General features: G+C 40.8%; 1 protein-coding gene across 1 annotated transcript; it reads left to right on the top strand.

Annotated features, from left to right (window-relative positions):
* The first annotated feature begins 1,744 nt into the window (after positions 1–1,744).
* Positions 1,745–15,123, top strand: nudt4a (nudix (nucleoside diphosphate linked moiety X)-type motif 4a). The gene is made up of 5 exons (XM_004563459.4): positions 1,745–2,172; positions 5,744–5,854; positions 7,751–7,795; positions 8,051–8,138; positions 13,449–15,123. Exons 1-5 carry the CDS (start codon positions 2,074–2,076, stop codon positions 13,673–13,675), a joined length of 570 nt encoding a protein of 189 aa, XP_004563516.1. The 5' UTR covers positions 1,745–2,073; the 3' UTR covers positions 13,676–15,123.
* The last annotated feature ends 57 nt before the right edge of the window (positions 15,124–15,180 follow it).

Genomic DNA, 15,180 nt, shown 5'->3' with positions numbered 1-15,180 from the left:
GCAAACCAAACCGTGACTGAAGATGTTCAATGTAGGTTTTTTTTGTCATGTATGCTTTTAATGTATTGGCAGTATGTTTTGGATCATTGTCATGGCAAAAATGAAGCTCCTGACAATCATGGCAGATCTTTCCAGATGGTATTGCATGGATAAAAATCTGCATTCACGATTCCATCATTTTGACAAGATCCTGAACACCACTAAACTGAAATGGAGCCCCAAACCATGACAGAACCTCTGTCGTGTTTTGCAGAAAGCTGTAAGCACTGTTGTACCTCTCTCATCACCACCTCTGAAGACAGTTTGAACCCAAAATTTCACATTAGGATTCATCCCTCCGTCAAACCTGTTGCCACTGCTTTACGGTCCTGTGTAATTTGGGATGCCTCAGCCTTTTCTCCCTCTTTCTCTTCCTTAAAGATTTGTTGACAGCCACCTCTCCACTAAGACCATTTCAGTGAACATTAATGGATCAACGAAAAGTCAAATTGGATCTGTCCAGTTCTATTTCAGGTCTTTGCTGGATTTTTTTTTCCCTAAATCTTAAAATGCTTGAATAATGATCGCTTAGTGTTATGTGGCTCAAGAAACAAAAACATTCTTCTGAAAGTGGCCAGGTACAAGAACTGGACTGAAAAGGAGTTACATAGCAGCCAATGTCCAAAGAAAATCAGAAGGAATTGTATGCTCATCTTGCAGTTGTGGCAAAATATATTGCACAATAAGACCTTAAAATGCATTATTATTGATTTTTAAAACCATGCAGAAACCCTGCTACTCAAGTTCACTACAAGAAGATCTTAATATTAACATTTATTTGCTAGTTTAGTCCACACAAAATCAAATTCATGACGTTCTTATAGCTGTTACTGGCATTATTCAGAATTCCAGTCAGGGTTAAAAGCAGTAATTTCAAACTACAGAAAATCATGGTGCCTAAAATCTTCAGTGATTGCCACTTGCCACATGGATGTGGCTTGGATCTCTGTATTGCGAGTTGTTTCATCTGACCTGGAAAACTTCAGCTGCCACACTGTACTCCTGATTTTTAATACCTGTGTTTGCAAAACATGGTTCAGTTCTTAACTTTTCACAAACCCTTTTAATCCTTGTGTGAGTCAGTGCAACTTTGGATGTATGTTAGGCTCATTCATAATAATCAAGACTATTTGTTTAGCTTAAGCGCTTTCAAACAGAAACGGCTGCCAGTTATCATTGGTTCTGATTTGGACAGTCACTAATAATACAAACACCCCAACCTTTTTTTCCCCTCTTTTTTCTTTAAACACATTGCTTCCTCAAGTGAATACAGGTAAATAAGGACTGCCTACTTCCACTAGAGGGCACCCCAAGCTTTGAAAGTTTTACGCAAGCCTGCATTTTTTAGTTTTGTTCGTTTAAAGGGAAAATTTGACTATCTCAAGAATCAAGACGCAACAGGTAAGCGTTTTACTCACGTGCTCGTGCAATAAATAAATAAATCACAATGAATAAAATCATCTGTGTGCCATTAAGCCTTTAAAAAATAATTGACCTTTTCTGTGTTATTTGTGACATGAAATGTTTGGATCTGTTCGGTTTTCTGCATTAAAAATGAGTCAGTGCACTTATTATCGTGGGCATTAACACGCTCTTCAAGTCCATCCTGGCTGGATTTGGAGAGTTTTAACAGCAACTCCATCTCGCAGCTCAGTCACCTTTTCTCTTCCATAAAGGAGACTCGTTTCTGTTCGGCCTGTGCGTCGCAGTGATAAACACGGATGTAAGGTGGGGACTGACGGGCTTGTTGCTGCGCAGCTCTCAGGTCAGCTGGTCGCAGCTCAGCCACCACAGCGTGATGTGAGCCAGTCTGCGTGTTGACAGCGGCACTAAAGCAGCAGAGCACAACACCAGATGCAGCCTGACGCGCGCTCGGAGCGCAGGAATGAATGGACCAGCTGCATGGTTTGTCTGGAAGTGTCTGAAGAAGCCAAGCTGCGATATTGTTGGATATTACTGAAAGCACTTTAATCAGCGACTGGTTGAAGCCCGATTTCCCAACACTTCCCTGCCTCCGGAAAAAAAGGCCTCTATATGATGAAGTTTAAGCCCAACCAGACCAGGACGTACGACGTCGAAGGGTTCAAGAGGAGAGCGGCGTGTCTGTGTTTCAAAAACGAAACAGAGGACGAGGTAAGCTGTGAAGTTAAACCATTTGTAGGAGGAGAGGGCTTTTATTAACACGCTCTATTTTTTGACACAGTCCCAAATTAACCGCTGTGCCTGACAGTACAGCAGCCTGCTTTATCGCGCGTCTGGCTGACTTTCAGTGTGTGGGGAGCGCGTTCACGTGGCTCGTCTTTAATTGAGGTGCTGGGCAGAGGTGAAGGTTGGAGGGGGGCAAATATTTGACCTGTTACAGGGTGTGTGGCTGCAGCTGGCACTCAACAGGAGATCATCGTTTTTCACGTTCTTGCCAAGAAGGACATCCAGATTACTCATAAAATCGTCCCAGTTATCTCTAACGCAGAGCAGTCTCTGCATATATTTCACAGCTATGGGCCCATAAACACCTCCTGTCATAAATAAAGTAGTGCAGAGTTTGTTTTCCAACACATCAGCTGATGCGGTTTTACTAAATCTAATTTTGCTGAGATACCTGCTACTCCTGAGGCCAGTTGGTTCTACTTTTTGATTCAAATGATGACGCAACCATAAAGCAAATGTTCTCAGCCATTTTACTCACGTGAAAGAAATGTTTGTCTTTAAATTAGAGAGTTGAATATGAGGTTTTAACGTGTTACGTGTAATCAGTCGCCTATTATTTTGTCATTCGTGGAAATGTGTAAGTATACAGCAAGTGTACGTAGTGATGTATGTCATATAACAAGCACAGACATTGACTGAAACACAAATTATTATTCAGTGATGCGCCAGTTTGGATAAGAAACTTTTAAGTTTGTTAATATTACCGTTGTTTTGTGCTGGGTCTAAATGTGTCTGCCTAGTGATGCAGACTAACTCTGGGCCACATGTGATATGATGAGTAGGGGGCTGAGTGGCTGTTACAGTGTGCTAAACTCCAAGTGACCCATGAGTTGCAATTTATAGAAACAAGGTACAGCCACTTGCTACTCCCTGACAGATTTCCTTTCCTGCTCCTTGTGCCTGGGCCCCTACCAGGGGCGCCTCCAGAATTTTTTCATAGGGGTAGCCGTATGGAGGTCACCAAAAATATTGGGGTGGCACACTACAGAATTTCCAGTTTTATTTTGCTGTTTTCAAATATAGGTTACTTGAAAAATATGGCTGGCAAAGAGAGAAAGAAAAGAATTATGTGCCTAGTTAGTTTCCTGCTTTTATAGTTGAGATAACTGAAAATGGGTACATATAAAAACCAAACAAGAGTTGGAAATCCATAATAATCTGTTTTAAGTGACTGACTTAAAGCCCCAACCATCGCTTTAGTGAAACAGCAGAGCTGAGCAGAAGCAGCTTATCACTTATCAGAATGGAGTTGACTTTTAAATTGAAATTTGTATATACATTTTTATTGGATAGAGGTACAGTGGGGAGATGCACCAGTTATCTGTCCGGGGACATCCCCCCACCCCCACTCAGTGGCACCTGATGTATGGTTTCACAACATATTGATACGTCATATATTTATTCATTTACTTATTTTTACATGTCCACAGCTATGTAACCACACATTTCTGTGGAAAAGTCTTGATCCGTAACTGATTTCCTTATATTATATTCCACAAAGCCTGCCTTGTCTTGAGAAAAAGTTCTCCAGGCTTTCTGAAGGTCTGTCAAAGTTTTTATTTTGACCGGTTGCATCTGGTATTGATTATTGTAATTGTATCCACACAGGCTTCCCTCTAGAGTTCAGCTGGTCCAAAATACTGCTCCTCTTGTCATTACCTGAACCCTTTCCACAGAACATATCACTCCTGTCTTTCAACAGTTTCACTGGTTTCCCTTTAATCACATTAATTTTAAGTTTCTGCTTCCTACTTGAAAAGGTGCCTATAGATAAAATGTATTCTTATTATTATTTGCTGATAAATTGTTATTTTTAGACACCAATGTAAGTATTTTACAAGCAGTGAATCCTTAATTAAGGCATTTACTGAGACAAAGGTTGCCTTTTAAATTCAGCTTCTTTTGAAAGGCATTAACACATCGTTCAGCCCGTAGAGTTTGGCCGGACTGGGATCAGACTGTAAAGATGTCGGGGTTCTGCCCACTTCAAACGCTTCCTCACTTTCCCCCGATCGTGTTTGGTGCCTGTCGGGGTCATTAACCTCCTCTCCTAAGCTCTTTGTTTTGATACAGAGAGGTAACTGCTGATCTGGTGGTTTTTGGAAAGCCTGTTGTCTGTGTGCGAGTAGCTGTGTCTGTACAAGTGCCTACGTGCTTCACATGCCGTTTGTGTGAAATTGCGCATGCATGTGTACGTTGTGTGGATTTGTGTCACTGAGGCAACTTGCGGTGTTTCTACAGTCCCCTGGACCCTGCGCGGATTCGTTTAAGATGAGATGTGTCACCTGGAATACAAAACCAGCTAAAATAATTGGCCTTCCTCTTTGTGGCTTAATGTGAGTAGCCATAGAAAGTAGAAGCCATGATGTGGAGTAAACACATACATTTGATTTTAACAAAGATTTTGGCAATGCCATGGCTAAATAAATTAGCTCACTGAGCAGAGTAAATGCGTAGAGAGATGTGTCTGCTGTGGAAGAGTATGAACTTGGACATTGAAGTGACTTTTACCTTAATAACTTAGTATTTTATTCACTCATAGATATGGACAGAGTTGCACTGTTAAAAATAAATCACATGGTTTCTAGAGAGTTTGTAAATAAAGGAGCAGAGTGAGAAAGTGTTACACTCATATACACTGGGTATATATCACCCATATATATTGGGTGATAAATGACATTAAGCATTTATTACCCAAAGAGATCAGCTTTGATGATATGAAGATGTTACCATTAGGCGCTTCACAAAGTTGCTTCCATTTTGGAGCGTGAGCAGAAAGATCTTACAGAAGGGAAACCTCTGCTGTGACAGCTGTGTTTAATGTGGAAAGGGTTTATTCGACTGGCGTTTTTAACACAGGTGAGTGTTAGCCTGACTGGAGAGTGAGTTGGTTGCCCAGTGTTAAGGTTTCAGAAGGCAGTCCTACATGAACTCAATGTGGGTCAGTGATGCCGGATTGGGTTTAAGGTCAAGTAACTTCGTCATCAAAACATCAAACTGCATTGGCTGGATGGCAGTTAAAAATAGTGTGCAGCTTTAGGATATTTCTTTGGGTTAGAACGTTGATTTGTACTTCTTCAAACACAGTGGGATTAAATATAACATTTGATGTTGGTACTACTCAAAACGCTAAAGCTGGCCGTACTGTTAATAGATTATGAATTATCTTTCATTAAATCCACTGACAACTAAAAACAGGCCGATACATGAATCATTACATTAGTTGTTCTCATTCGTCTATTTAAATTATGTGCCAAAGACTGTGACACGCAGATCAGCATCATTCGCACAGCGCTCATGTTGCATTAAGTAAATGAAGTGAATGACTGGAATGATATGCGAGATTTTTTCGACATGCGTCTGCTGAATGACGAGCAGTTCGTTTGGCCACCGCGTCCGTGCTGACGGACGCTGAACTCGGGCATGCTGTTGCTGTGCTTTTTGCACCCCAACCTCAGTAGCAGAGGCCTGACGGAGGGCTCTCTCTCCTTGGCAGGTGCTGTTGGTGAGCAGCAGTCGCCATCCAGACCAGTGGATCGTGCCAGGAGGGGGAATGGAGCCTGATGAGGAGCCCTGTGGAGCTGCTGTCAGGGAGGTGTATGAAGAGGTGAATTGATTGTTCATTAATTAAACCCATAAAGACGTTTCTATTGTTTGCATGCATTGTTGGTTAAAGCCTAGGATCTATACAGTACTGCGCAAAGTGATGAACGACACCCCATTTCTTTATATTTTGCAATGAAAATAGGAAATAGGTGCAGTGACTTATTGAAACGTATGTGGGAATACGTGTTTTTGTTGAAGGACATTTAAAGCTCATCTTGGATGTTGACTGCCGTTCATACCGTTCTCTGTCAAGATGATCTTACACTGCTTTAATAATGTTGAAGTCCGGGCTCTGAGGGGGCAAATCCATGACTGATGGAATTTCATTGTTTGTTTTCATATCCAGGTATGATTTTACTGCACTGGCAGTATGTTTGGGTTCATTTTCATGTCATGTATTACATGGTGAATCTACCATGTTAAACAGATTGCCACTAACTGCTGTAGATACATTTTTTAGGTGTAAAAAAGGCTGTTTTGTATTTTTCAAGCTGTGCTATCATTTTCCATAAACTAAAGAAATGCATACAAATGATTTTGTTTTTGCAAAAGGACACGAAGTGGCTAAAGATACAATTAAAAATGGGATCTTTGCTAAGTTGCCTGCTATTTGCCTTTTCTATGCTTGAATTATTCACAGGTTTGCCTTAACAAAACCAAAAACTTTCATATGAAAATTATGAGGTACAAGAAGCTGACTTAAAATGAGTAAAAAAAGCAACTAATGTCCAAACAAACAAACAAACAAAGAATCCTTTGAATAAAGCCTGGAGAACTATTGGTCAAAACCACTTTTTAGTACTTGGGAATCAAAATGTAAAGAAATGAGAGGTGGCTCCAGACTTTTCCATAATCACCTCTCACGGAGACAGTGTTATTTTTCATGCAGAGCACAATATAAAAAGCAGCATTCTGAAGTTTCCTTGAGATTAGTAACCATTTTTGGCTCCATTAATACTGGAAGTGACACAAAGTTACCATAGTGTTAAAAAGTAATAAGTATAGGGAATTTTATCAGTTGTCAGCTGATAATGTTTATTGGTTTTCCAAGGAATTATCTCATTATTTAAGTGGAAGATAAATAAAAAAAATCATGACATTTCATGACTTTGAACACTGGGGGGCTAATTTCCATCTCAGTATCATATATTCTGATTGCAATGTATGCATCATGGGCTCAAAGGACAGACACATTAAACTGAAAGTGAAATCAGTAAATCTTTGTCAGAAGTGTCATCGCTGTTCACAGTACAAGTCGCTCCTGTTGTTCTACCAGCCAAAAATCCAGAACAGAAGTAGAAATATGTGGCAAGGATGCATGGATAGCCAGCTTATCATGCTGTGGTTTAAGAAAGGAGGCTGCTGGTGGCTGGCCAGATTGTTCACAGCAAAGTGAGCTGTGAGCTTCTGACATGGATAGCAGTGTGCTGACAGCTTTGAAGTATGGCAGTGACATTTAGGAAGGGGTTCCAGTTGCCCACATCCTGCGCCTCACGGAGCTGACGCAGATCAGGATAAAGGCGATTCAAAGCGGATTGAGCCTCATTTGTTAATTTTTATTTGTGCATAAATTTGTAAAGCCTTGTAGGCCGTTGTGTGCATTTTAGTGTGCTTTTTTAAATAAGTCTGGAAGACATTACAGCAATGACCGGGATGTCTGTTATGGTTTGATACTGTAAATGATAGCTGTGTCCTAACTGTGTACTATACTTGAGCTAAGCCCCCTGTCTCGTGTTTCTGTCATTTAGACTATGTTTATGTCTACCTGGGATCATATATGACGCGAATCCAAGTGATCTCGCTGCACAGTGTGTTGAAAGGACAGTTTCACCTGAATATTTTAGATTATGACTTGTGGACAATCACTTTTAATAATGACTCTGATTTATGTGTGCAGGCTGGTGTAAAGGGAAAGCTCGGCAGACTGCTTGGGATATTCGAGGTATGTTATGAAAAATTGTAATTTGTAATCATGTCGCGATACATAGTGCTGTATAAAATCATCCTACTGCCGCACCTAGCGTTTTTGTATGTCTGTGGTCAGACAATCAACTTGTTTAGTTCATGGAGTTTCTATAAAAGAAATGGTACGGCTAATCACAGTTTTTGCCTTTTTTAATGAAGGCTTTGCACGCACTGCGTTGGTGGTTTGTCAGAAAAACATAAATTCATTTTCTCTTCATGTAAACCTTTGCAGCACAATCAAGACAGAAAGCACAGGACTTATGTCTACACCCTCGTGGTGACGGAGATGCTGGAAGACTGGGAAGACTCTGTGAACATTGGTATGCCTCTGTGTCCCTCTTTGTCTTATTATAGTATCTTATTCTAGCAGCCAAGGGGAAAAGAGTGAAAAATATTCCTGTGGTAACAAGATTTTTGAGGGGTTTTTTTGTGTTCTCCTTTTTACGGGCATCCCTCATATGCATGTTTTTTGAGATCCTGTGGTTTATTCAAAAAAACAAAAAAACAAAAGCAAGCAAAAGGTTTTAGCAACTTTTTGCATTACATGTTCTGTTTCAGGGTTGAGTTTCAGGGCTTTCAGTCTCTTAGTTCAAGATCTTGGCTTAAGATCATGCATTGGCAAGGTTTTTTTTTTTTTACCAGAATCACTTGCTCACATTAAACATGCCTCAACTAAGTGCTTAGGTTACACATTTTGATTCGCATAAATGTGAAAGGGATTATAAACTCATACATAGCATTAGTCTTCAGATAATCTACTGCCTTTGAAGGTGGCACACATAAGATGACTCCATAAGCAGAATGAAGAGGAACAAAACACAACGAGGAATGTGTAACAGCTCCACTGATTCATTTGATCTAAATCAGGGATGGCAAACTCATTTTACACCGAGGGCCACATACAGCTTTGATCTGGAATGGGGCGGAAGACTGAAACCCCTACTTCCAATCCACTTAAGGAAGTTTAACTACACATTAAATCCCTCAGATGTCTTAATACTAAAAAAGAAGTGCAATTTCAAAAGTTTGTCGTTTAGAAAGAACTGAGATGAAGAAATGTTTCTGTTACTGTGGACCCATTGTAAAAAAACAAAACAGAAATTTCTATTGTAGATAAAAACAGGTACTTTTCGATTAATTATCTTTTACTTTGGTGTAATATGAATGGCATGGGAGCAGGTCTTTTTCAGTAGGAAATAAAGTAAAGCAGATAATAGTCCACAGTTGAAGCCATCCTTCACATTTTCCAAAACCATCAAGTGGGCTGGATTGAAATCCTTACCCGGCCGATTCTGGCTCCCGGGCATTAGGTTTGACACCCCTGATCTAAAATTCTTAACAGAACAATTGGACAATTGAACATGTCTGCCCATGTGTCTGTTTTATGGAAAACATGAATAACAGATTCATGAACTGAGTAGCAGTTTCCCAGATTATGTCTTTCACAATGGCTGTATTGTCTTTTTGCCTCTTCCTTCATCCTGTGTTGGCTGATTGTCAAAATAAAATGACATGCAACTGTGCTCATAACTTTCCGCAGTGCAGTTCAACACTTCATTTAGCTGTAGATTTTATTTTTATTTTTTCACAAATTCAGCCTGAATTGTAAATAAACTGGTTTAAATTGATTTATATTAGCATACCTGTTCAACTGCTCATTAATGCTCATCTAATCAACCAATCAGATGGCAGCAACCAAGTGCATTTAGGCACGTGGGCATGGTCAGGATGACCTGCTGAAGTTCAAACCGAGCATCAGAATAAGGAGCTAACGTGATTTTTTTTTTGAATGTATCGTGGTTGTTGGTGTCAGGTGGATCTGAGTATTTCAGAAGCTGCTGATCTGCTGGGATTGTTCCACACAGCCATCTCTAGACTTTACAGCTAAAAAGTGGCACTCAGCCAGTCAGCTAAGAACAGAAAAGGCTACAATTCACTCAGGTTCACCAAAAGTAGACAACATGAGATTGGAAAAACATCTGGTCTGATGAGTCTTAATTTCTGCGGGCAGCAGGGTCAAAATTTGACATGAACGCCTTGAAAGCACTGATCCATTCTACCTTGTGTCAGCAGTTCAAGCTGCTGCTGGTGGTGTAAATGTGTGGGAGCTATTTCCTCATCACGTTTACCCCTTGATACCAACTGAGCATCGTTTGAATCAATGCCACAAAGGGTTTAGGCAGTTCTGAAGGCAAAGGGGGTCCAGCCTGGTACTAGCCTGGTGTGACTGATAAAGTTGCTGGTGGGTGTATGTTGTGATTACATGTAGGTCAGACATTAAGTATGCTCGAATGGAGATCTCTAATATAGCAAGCGGTTCGTTACACGTCGCCAATATCTATGTTGACTTTAAGTTAACATAGAATGTTTTTCTAAACTGTAACGCATATAAGGTGGATGTACATGTTTAGATATGTTTTCATGGATGTTTTCACTGTCTGATATTTTAAATGGAATACCCTTTCCCGGGATTGAGTAACTTGTAAACTATTTCTAACTGGACTGGAAAATGTGGTTGTGGCCGTTTACTCCCTTCACCCACAGAAGTAAGAGTTCAGCCTGTTCATAAGGGGGAGGAGTGTTTGCTGTGCCCAGCTGTTTTCCAGTTATCATCACTGACCACAGCAGCCCCCCTTACTTGTCCTCTTTTGCCCTACACGAGGGTTGCGACTGAACAGACAGGGTTTACTACTACAGGTTGAATTGACTCCCTCGCCTCCTTAAATGCTGGTAGTGGTGGCACTCTTCAGGGTGCCAACATGAAGTGAAGGCATCCTCCTCCTCATTATCACACCAGGCTCCAGTTATCACAGAGCATGGCAAATCCCTTTAGCAAAGTGCTGGAATTGAATGGGAGGAGATGAGTTTGAATAAAGTATAAATAACTTCCAGCTGTCGCTTTGCTGGACAGATCATTTTTATGGAGGATACTTTTTTTAGGGTTTAGGGCTGTCTGAAGTATGCCCATGTCCACACCGACACCCACTGGTGCCATGACATGCACAGTTTATTTTTGTGTGTGGTGAATAAAATGATCCTTTTGTCATCCTTTCATTCAGCAGTCTCACTCAGCGCTTATTCAGGCTCTCTGTGACAAATTATACAATGTTTGCTTAATGGTGGCATGCCCTTTGGAGCATTTTAAATACAATTAACACACAGTGTGGTTCGCTTTGTGGATATTAGTATCCAAAATTTGTTCAAGAAGTCTTTGCTAAGTTTAAAAATACTATTATATTTCTATGTTTGCACCTATGGACTGGGTCCAGTCTGAGTCTCCTTCATTTTCAATCTCATGCATTTTGAGCACTACCTGACCCTAATCATCTAAACACTGAGTCTTTGCAGTACGCACACTCCTTTCCTTAATCTTTGCCACAGCTAGTTCCTGCTAACTCTGCCTTGTTTGTATGTTGGATACTTTGCCCTTTCCTGTTTTCTGCCTTGTGCCTTTTTTGGATTTGTTTGTTACGCTTATTTCCTGTGTACGACCCATAGTGCTCAAATCAAGAGCTTCATTATGGGCCTTTTATCTTTTTTTTTCTTTCTGATTTGCACCTCATCTTCTCCACTGTGCAAGTTATTTTCACTGTATTGCCCTAAGAAATGTTTTAGTTGCTTAAATGCATTTGAAGGACACGGAAGAGAGGAGGTTTGTCTGAGGAGCAATTATCTAGGATTCACCGGTGTATCATTGTGTATCTTTCTCTGAAGAGTTTTTACCTGCTACCAGTTAAACTTCTGGGGTATTGATCTGGTCAGTTAAGTAAATGGATTCTTCAAAGCGCTCTATACAACATGCCACATTCACCCATACACATCCATTCTCACAAGCACTTTCTCTATACTTAGTGCTTTCTAACTACATTCACACTTCGATGGATGCATCGGAGAGCAACTTGAGGTTAGTATCTTGCCCAAGGATACTTGGCATGCAGACTTGGAGGAGCCAGGGATCGAACCACCAACCTTCCGATCAGTAGGTGCTCTACCTCCTGAGCTACAGCCACTCTGCTGCTTTGGTGTTATTGAAATTAATAACTAGAGGTAAACTAGAGGGGCAACAATGAGACAACTAACAAAACAGGAATGATCCACATTCTTTCCCTCCATTGGCTAGGGTCAGTATCACTACCGGCAGCATGCGGTGATGCCTGGACTCGGACTCTACAGAAGTTTCCCATGTAGTCCAAATCTCCTAGAGGGAGATCCCATCAGCAGGACCAGTATCTGTTCCTTTATGAACAGGATGGAGCTTTACCTGACTTCCAGCAGGTGACTGGTGTAAATACCTTTGACTAAACAATCAGAAACAGACTTCAACATTGTCTAGTGGACCCTGCGCTCACTGCCTGCCATTGTGGAGCCCAACTGGCATTTACAAGAATTGGCTGGTCCACCAGGTCTGCAGAAGCTGTGGAGAGCGTTATGCTACCTTTAACATTGTTTAACATGATTGATTTAGTGGTGGGTTAGTGAAAGTGTGGAGAGGCTTATCCATGGAGGGACACACAGAGCTCTATGGGGTAGGCAACAGCACCCTGACCATTAGATATCGGGATTATATTCATTGTCAAACCCAATGCTGGTGCAGCGGGTCAGGGTTCCTCATGGTGTAATAGTAAGAGTATGCAGGCAGTTCCTGGTGGACGAAGGAACTGATACATGTTACTGGGCCCCATGCTTGTCTGACCTAAATCCACTCGAACACTTGTGGGACATTATGTTTCGGTCCATCCGATGCTGCCAGGTTGCATCTCAGACTGTGCAGGAGCTCAGTGATGTGCTGGTCCAACTTGTGAGAAGATCCCCCTGGACACCATCTGTTGTGCACACATTATCAGGCATGCATACAAGCATGTGGGGGCCATACAAATTACGGAGTTCTATTTTGAGGTGCTGCAGTGACATTTCGGGAAAATAGACTAGCATGCTGTAGAATCTTTTCACTTTGATGTGGGGGTGTCTTGAATTGAGCCCTCTGTACGTTGATAATTTTCATTTCCATCAAACGATATGGCATGCTTTCGTTCCTAACACATTACCCAGTCCATATCAGTATAGATGTGCGGCATGATTTTTTTTTTCTCTGATGTGTTTTCAGAGTGTTCTTTAATATTTTTTAAAAGTATATAGCTCACCAAGATCATAACATGATATCAACTGCCTTAAAATGACAGTTGTGAAACAAAGATGTGTCATTTTGCTAACAGCCTGTTGCCTCATCTCTCTCCTCATCTTTCTTCCTCTCCTCCTGTGATCACATTTCTGATGGGAGGGACCAAGATGCAAGGAGATGAGGAAAGGAATCGAGGATGTGCCAACTGAGAAATGAGCAGAAGGGATGGACGAGCTTATGGTTTCCTGTGACCTAATATCTGAAATGTTGTAATCATATGCTGAGAAATGTTTTGTTTCTTGTTCCTTGTTTAGATTACCTTAATCAAGACCTTATTGTGATCTTTTACGAATATTTATCAATATCATATTAGCAGTTATGCATCTATCAGGATGGACGTGTTACGGACTTAAAACAATTTCCCACACATTGTATTGAAGTGTCATTAAGCACAACACTGATTGTGTGAGCCACATGCAAACAATTCAACTTTACTTGAATCTCTTCACAGGAAGGAAGAGGAAGTGGTTCAAGGTCGATGAAGCCATAAGGGTGCTGCAGAGCCACAAGCCTGTCCATGCAGAGTACCTACACAGACTTAAGGGCACCTGTAATCCCACCTGCACTCCCATGTGTGGCCCAGCTAACGGCAATGGCCTGAGCTCCCACATGACAGATGATGACGCACCCCACTATGTTGTTTGCTCCACACACTGCTCAGACCTAGTCAGCAGATAGGAGCCATAATGGCAGAGAGCAGGTCTTCTGAGAGGAAATGAATTTTCAGCTGAACTTCTTGAGACTGATTTGAAGAGACACTGAAAAAGTTTTTCAAATGTATTTAAGACTTTTTTTAATGTATTATTTTTTTTTAAATTCCTGTAAAGCATTTCCTTTTCAACTTTAGGCAGACTGCAGTGCACTGATTATGCAATATAAAGGCCTGTTTAGTATTAGATGTTGTATATTTGACTGGCGGCACACACTGTGTGCTGGTGATTTCCTGGAGGCGGTATGGGGAAGTGTTGGCTCCTGGAGGAAGCCTTATTCCCACAGTGACTCAGTGCCAAACAATGTGCAAGATGTTTGAAAAAGAGTAGCTGCAAGTCTATGGATGGACTTTACAAACTGCTACCTTGGGAAGTTTGTAAGGAATTCTGCTAAATTCTGCAGCAAGCGTGGACAGCATTGTTATTACTTCCTCAGCGCACACAGTATCATCTCTAAGCACTAGTGACACTGAACAAGCCTTAAATCATGTGTGTATATATTTGAATGCTGTCAATGTGAGTGAAAACTGAGTAAATTAGAGAAAAACTTCTATATAGTGAACTGAATCAAACATGAAATGGCACATATCCTCAGAAAAACTATAATCTAGTGCATTATAGCAAATGTTTTATATAGTGTATCTGCAGAGATGCCTTAGAAGAGTCTGACAAATGCTGCACAAAGTCTCCCATTAAGTGCCTTCATAAACACAAAGTAAATGAACAGAACAAATCAAGCCTTATACATGCTGTCAAAACAACCCAGTTTTTGGAAGCTGGGCTCCATAGGACATTAAGAAAAATGTGGGTTTGCTTTTACGACAGAGGGTGCACAGTGACTGAATTTATGTTCCGCTGGGAAACATGGACCGAAAAGTATGACAGGAATTATGGTCGCCTGATTCTATTTGATGCTTTGCTTTAAACTTTAATCCAGTTTCTTCACAAGTTAATATTATTGTTTTTATTTATTGTTAGTCTTAGTGTTTGGACTATACCATTAATACCAGGCTGTAGACTACTCCCCCTGGTGGCAATGGTACAGTCCAACCACAAGCACAAAGCATAGAAATGGAAAATTAAGTATGCAAAGAAGGAAAAAAACTGAAGCAAACCCCCAAACGTGCACAGTTAAAAATCAAACTGAGAGTCGTTTATTTTTGGAGAAATAAACTGTGGATCGTGGAAATCCGTTTCTTTATGTGATTATTTTTTGATGGTGCTTGCTTCAAAGCGTTGTATTGTGCATGGAAGTCCTTTAACACCTAGGGGAAAAAAGCTCAAATATGGTCATAATTCAACTTCCTAGGCTACCATTGGCAGGAAAGCCCATCTAACATCTTTCCTCATTGTCCATGTGTGACTGGGGTATTCTATTGTGTGCAAAATATTTAAATAAACACCGTTTAAAGATAATTACTATTGTGACAGATTTTTATTGAGTGCTGCAGAGCACGACGGCTCTTGTATGTA

This window comes from Maylandia zebra, linkage group LG7, assembly GCF_041146795.1.
Source record: "Maylandia zebra isolate NMK-2024a linkage group LG7, Mzebra_GT3a, whole genome shotgun sequence".
Lineage (NCBI taxonomy): Eukaryota > Metazoa > Chordata > Actinopteri > Cichliformes > Cichlidae > Maylandia > Maylandia zebra.
Note: the sequence above shows the minus strand (reverse complement) of the source record. Positions and strands in the feature narration are given on the sequence as shown.

Coding starts and splice junctions, on each gene's coding strand:
- nudt4a (XM_004563459.4), top strand. CDS start 2,074: ATGATGAAGTTTAAGCCCAACCAGACCAGGACGTACGACGTCGAAGGG. Junction 7,796..8,050: donor GACTGCTTGGGATATTCGAG/GTATGTTATGAA, acceptor AAACCTTTGCAG/CACAATCAAGACAGAAAGCA. Junction 8,139..13,448: donor GGAAGACTCTGTGAACATTG/GTATGCCTCTGT, acceptor ATCTCTTCACAG/GAAGGAAGAGGAAGTGGTTC.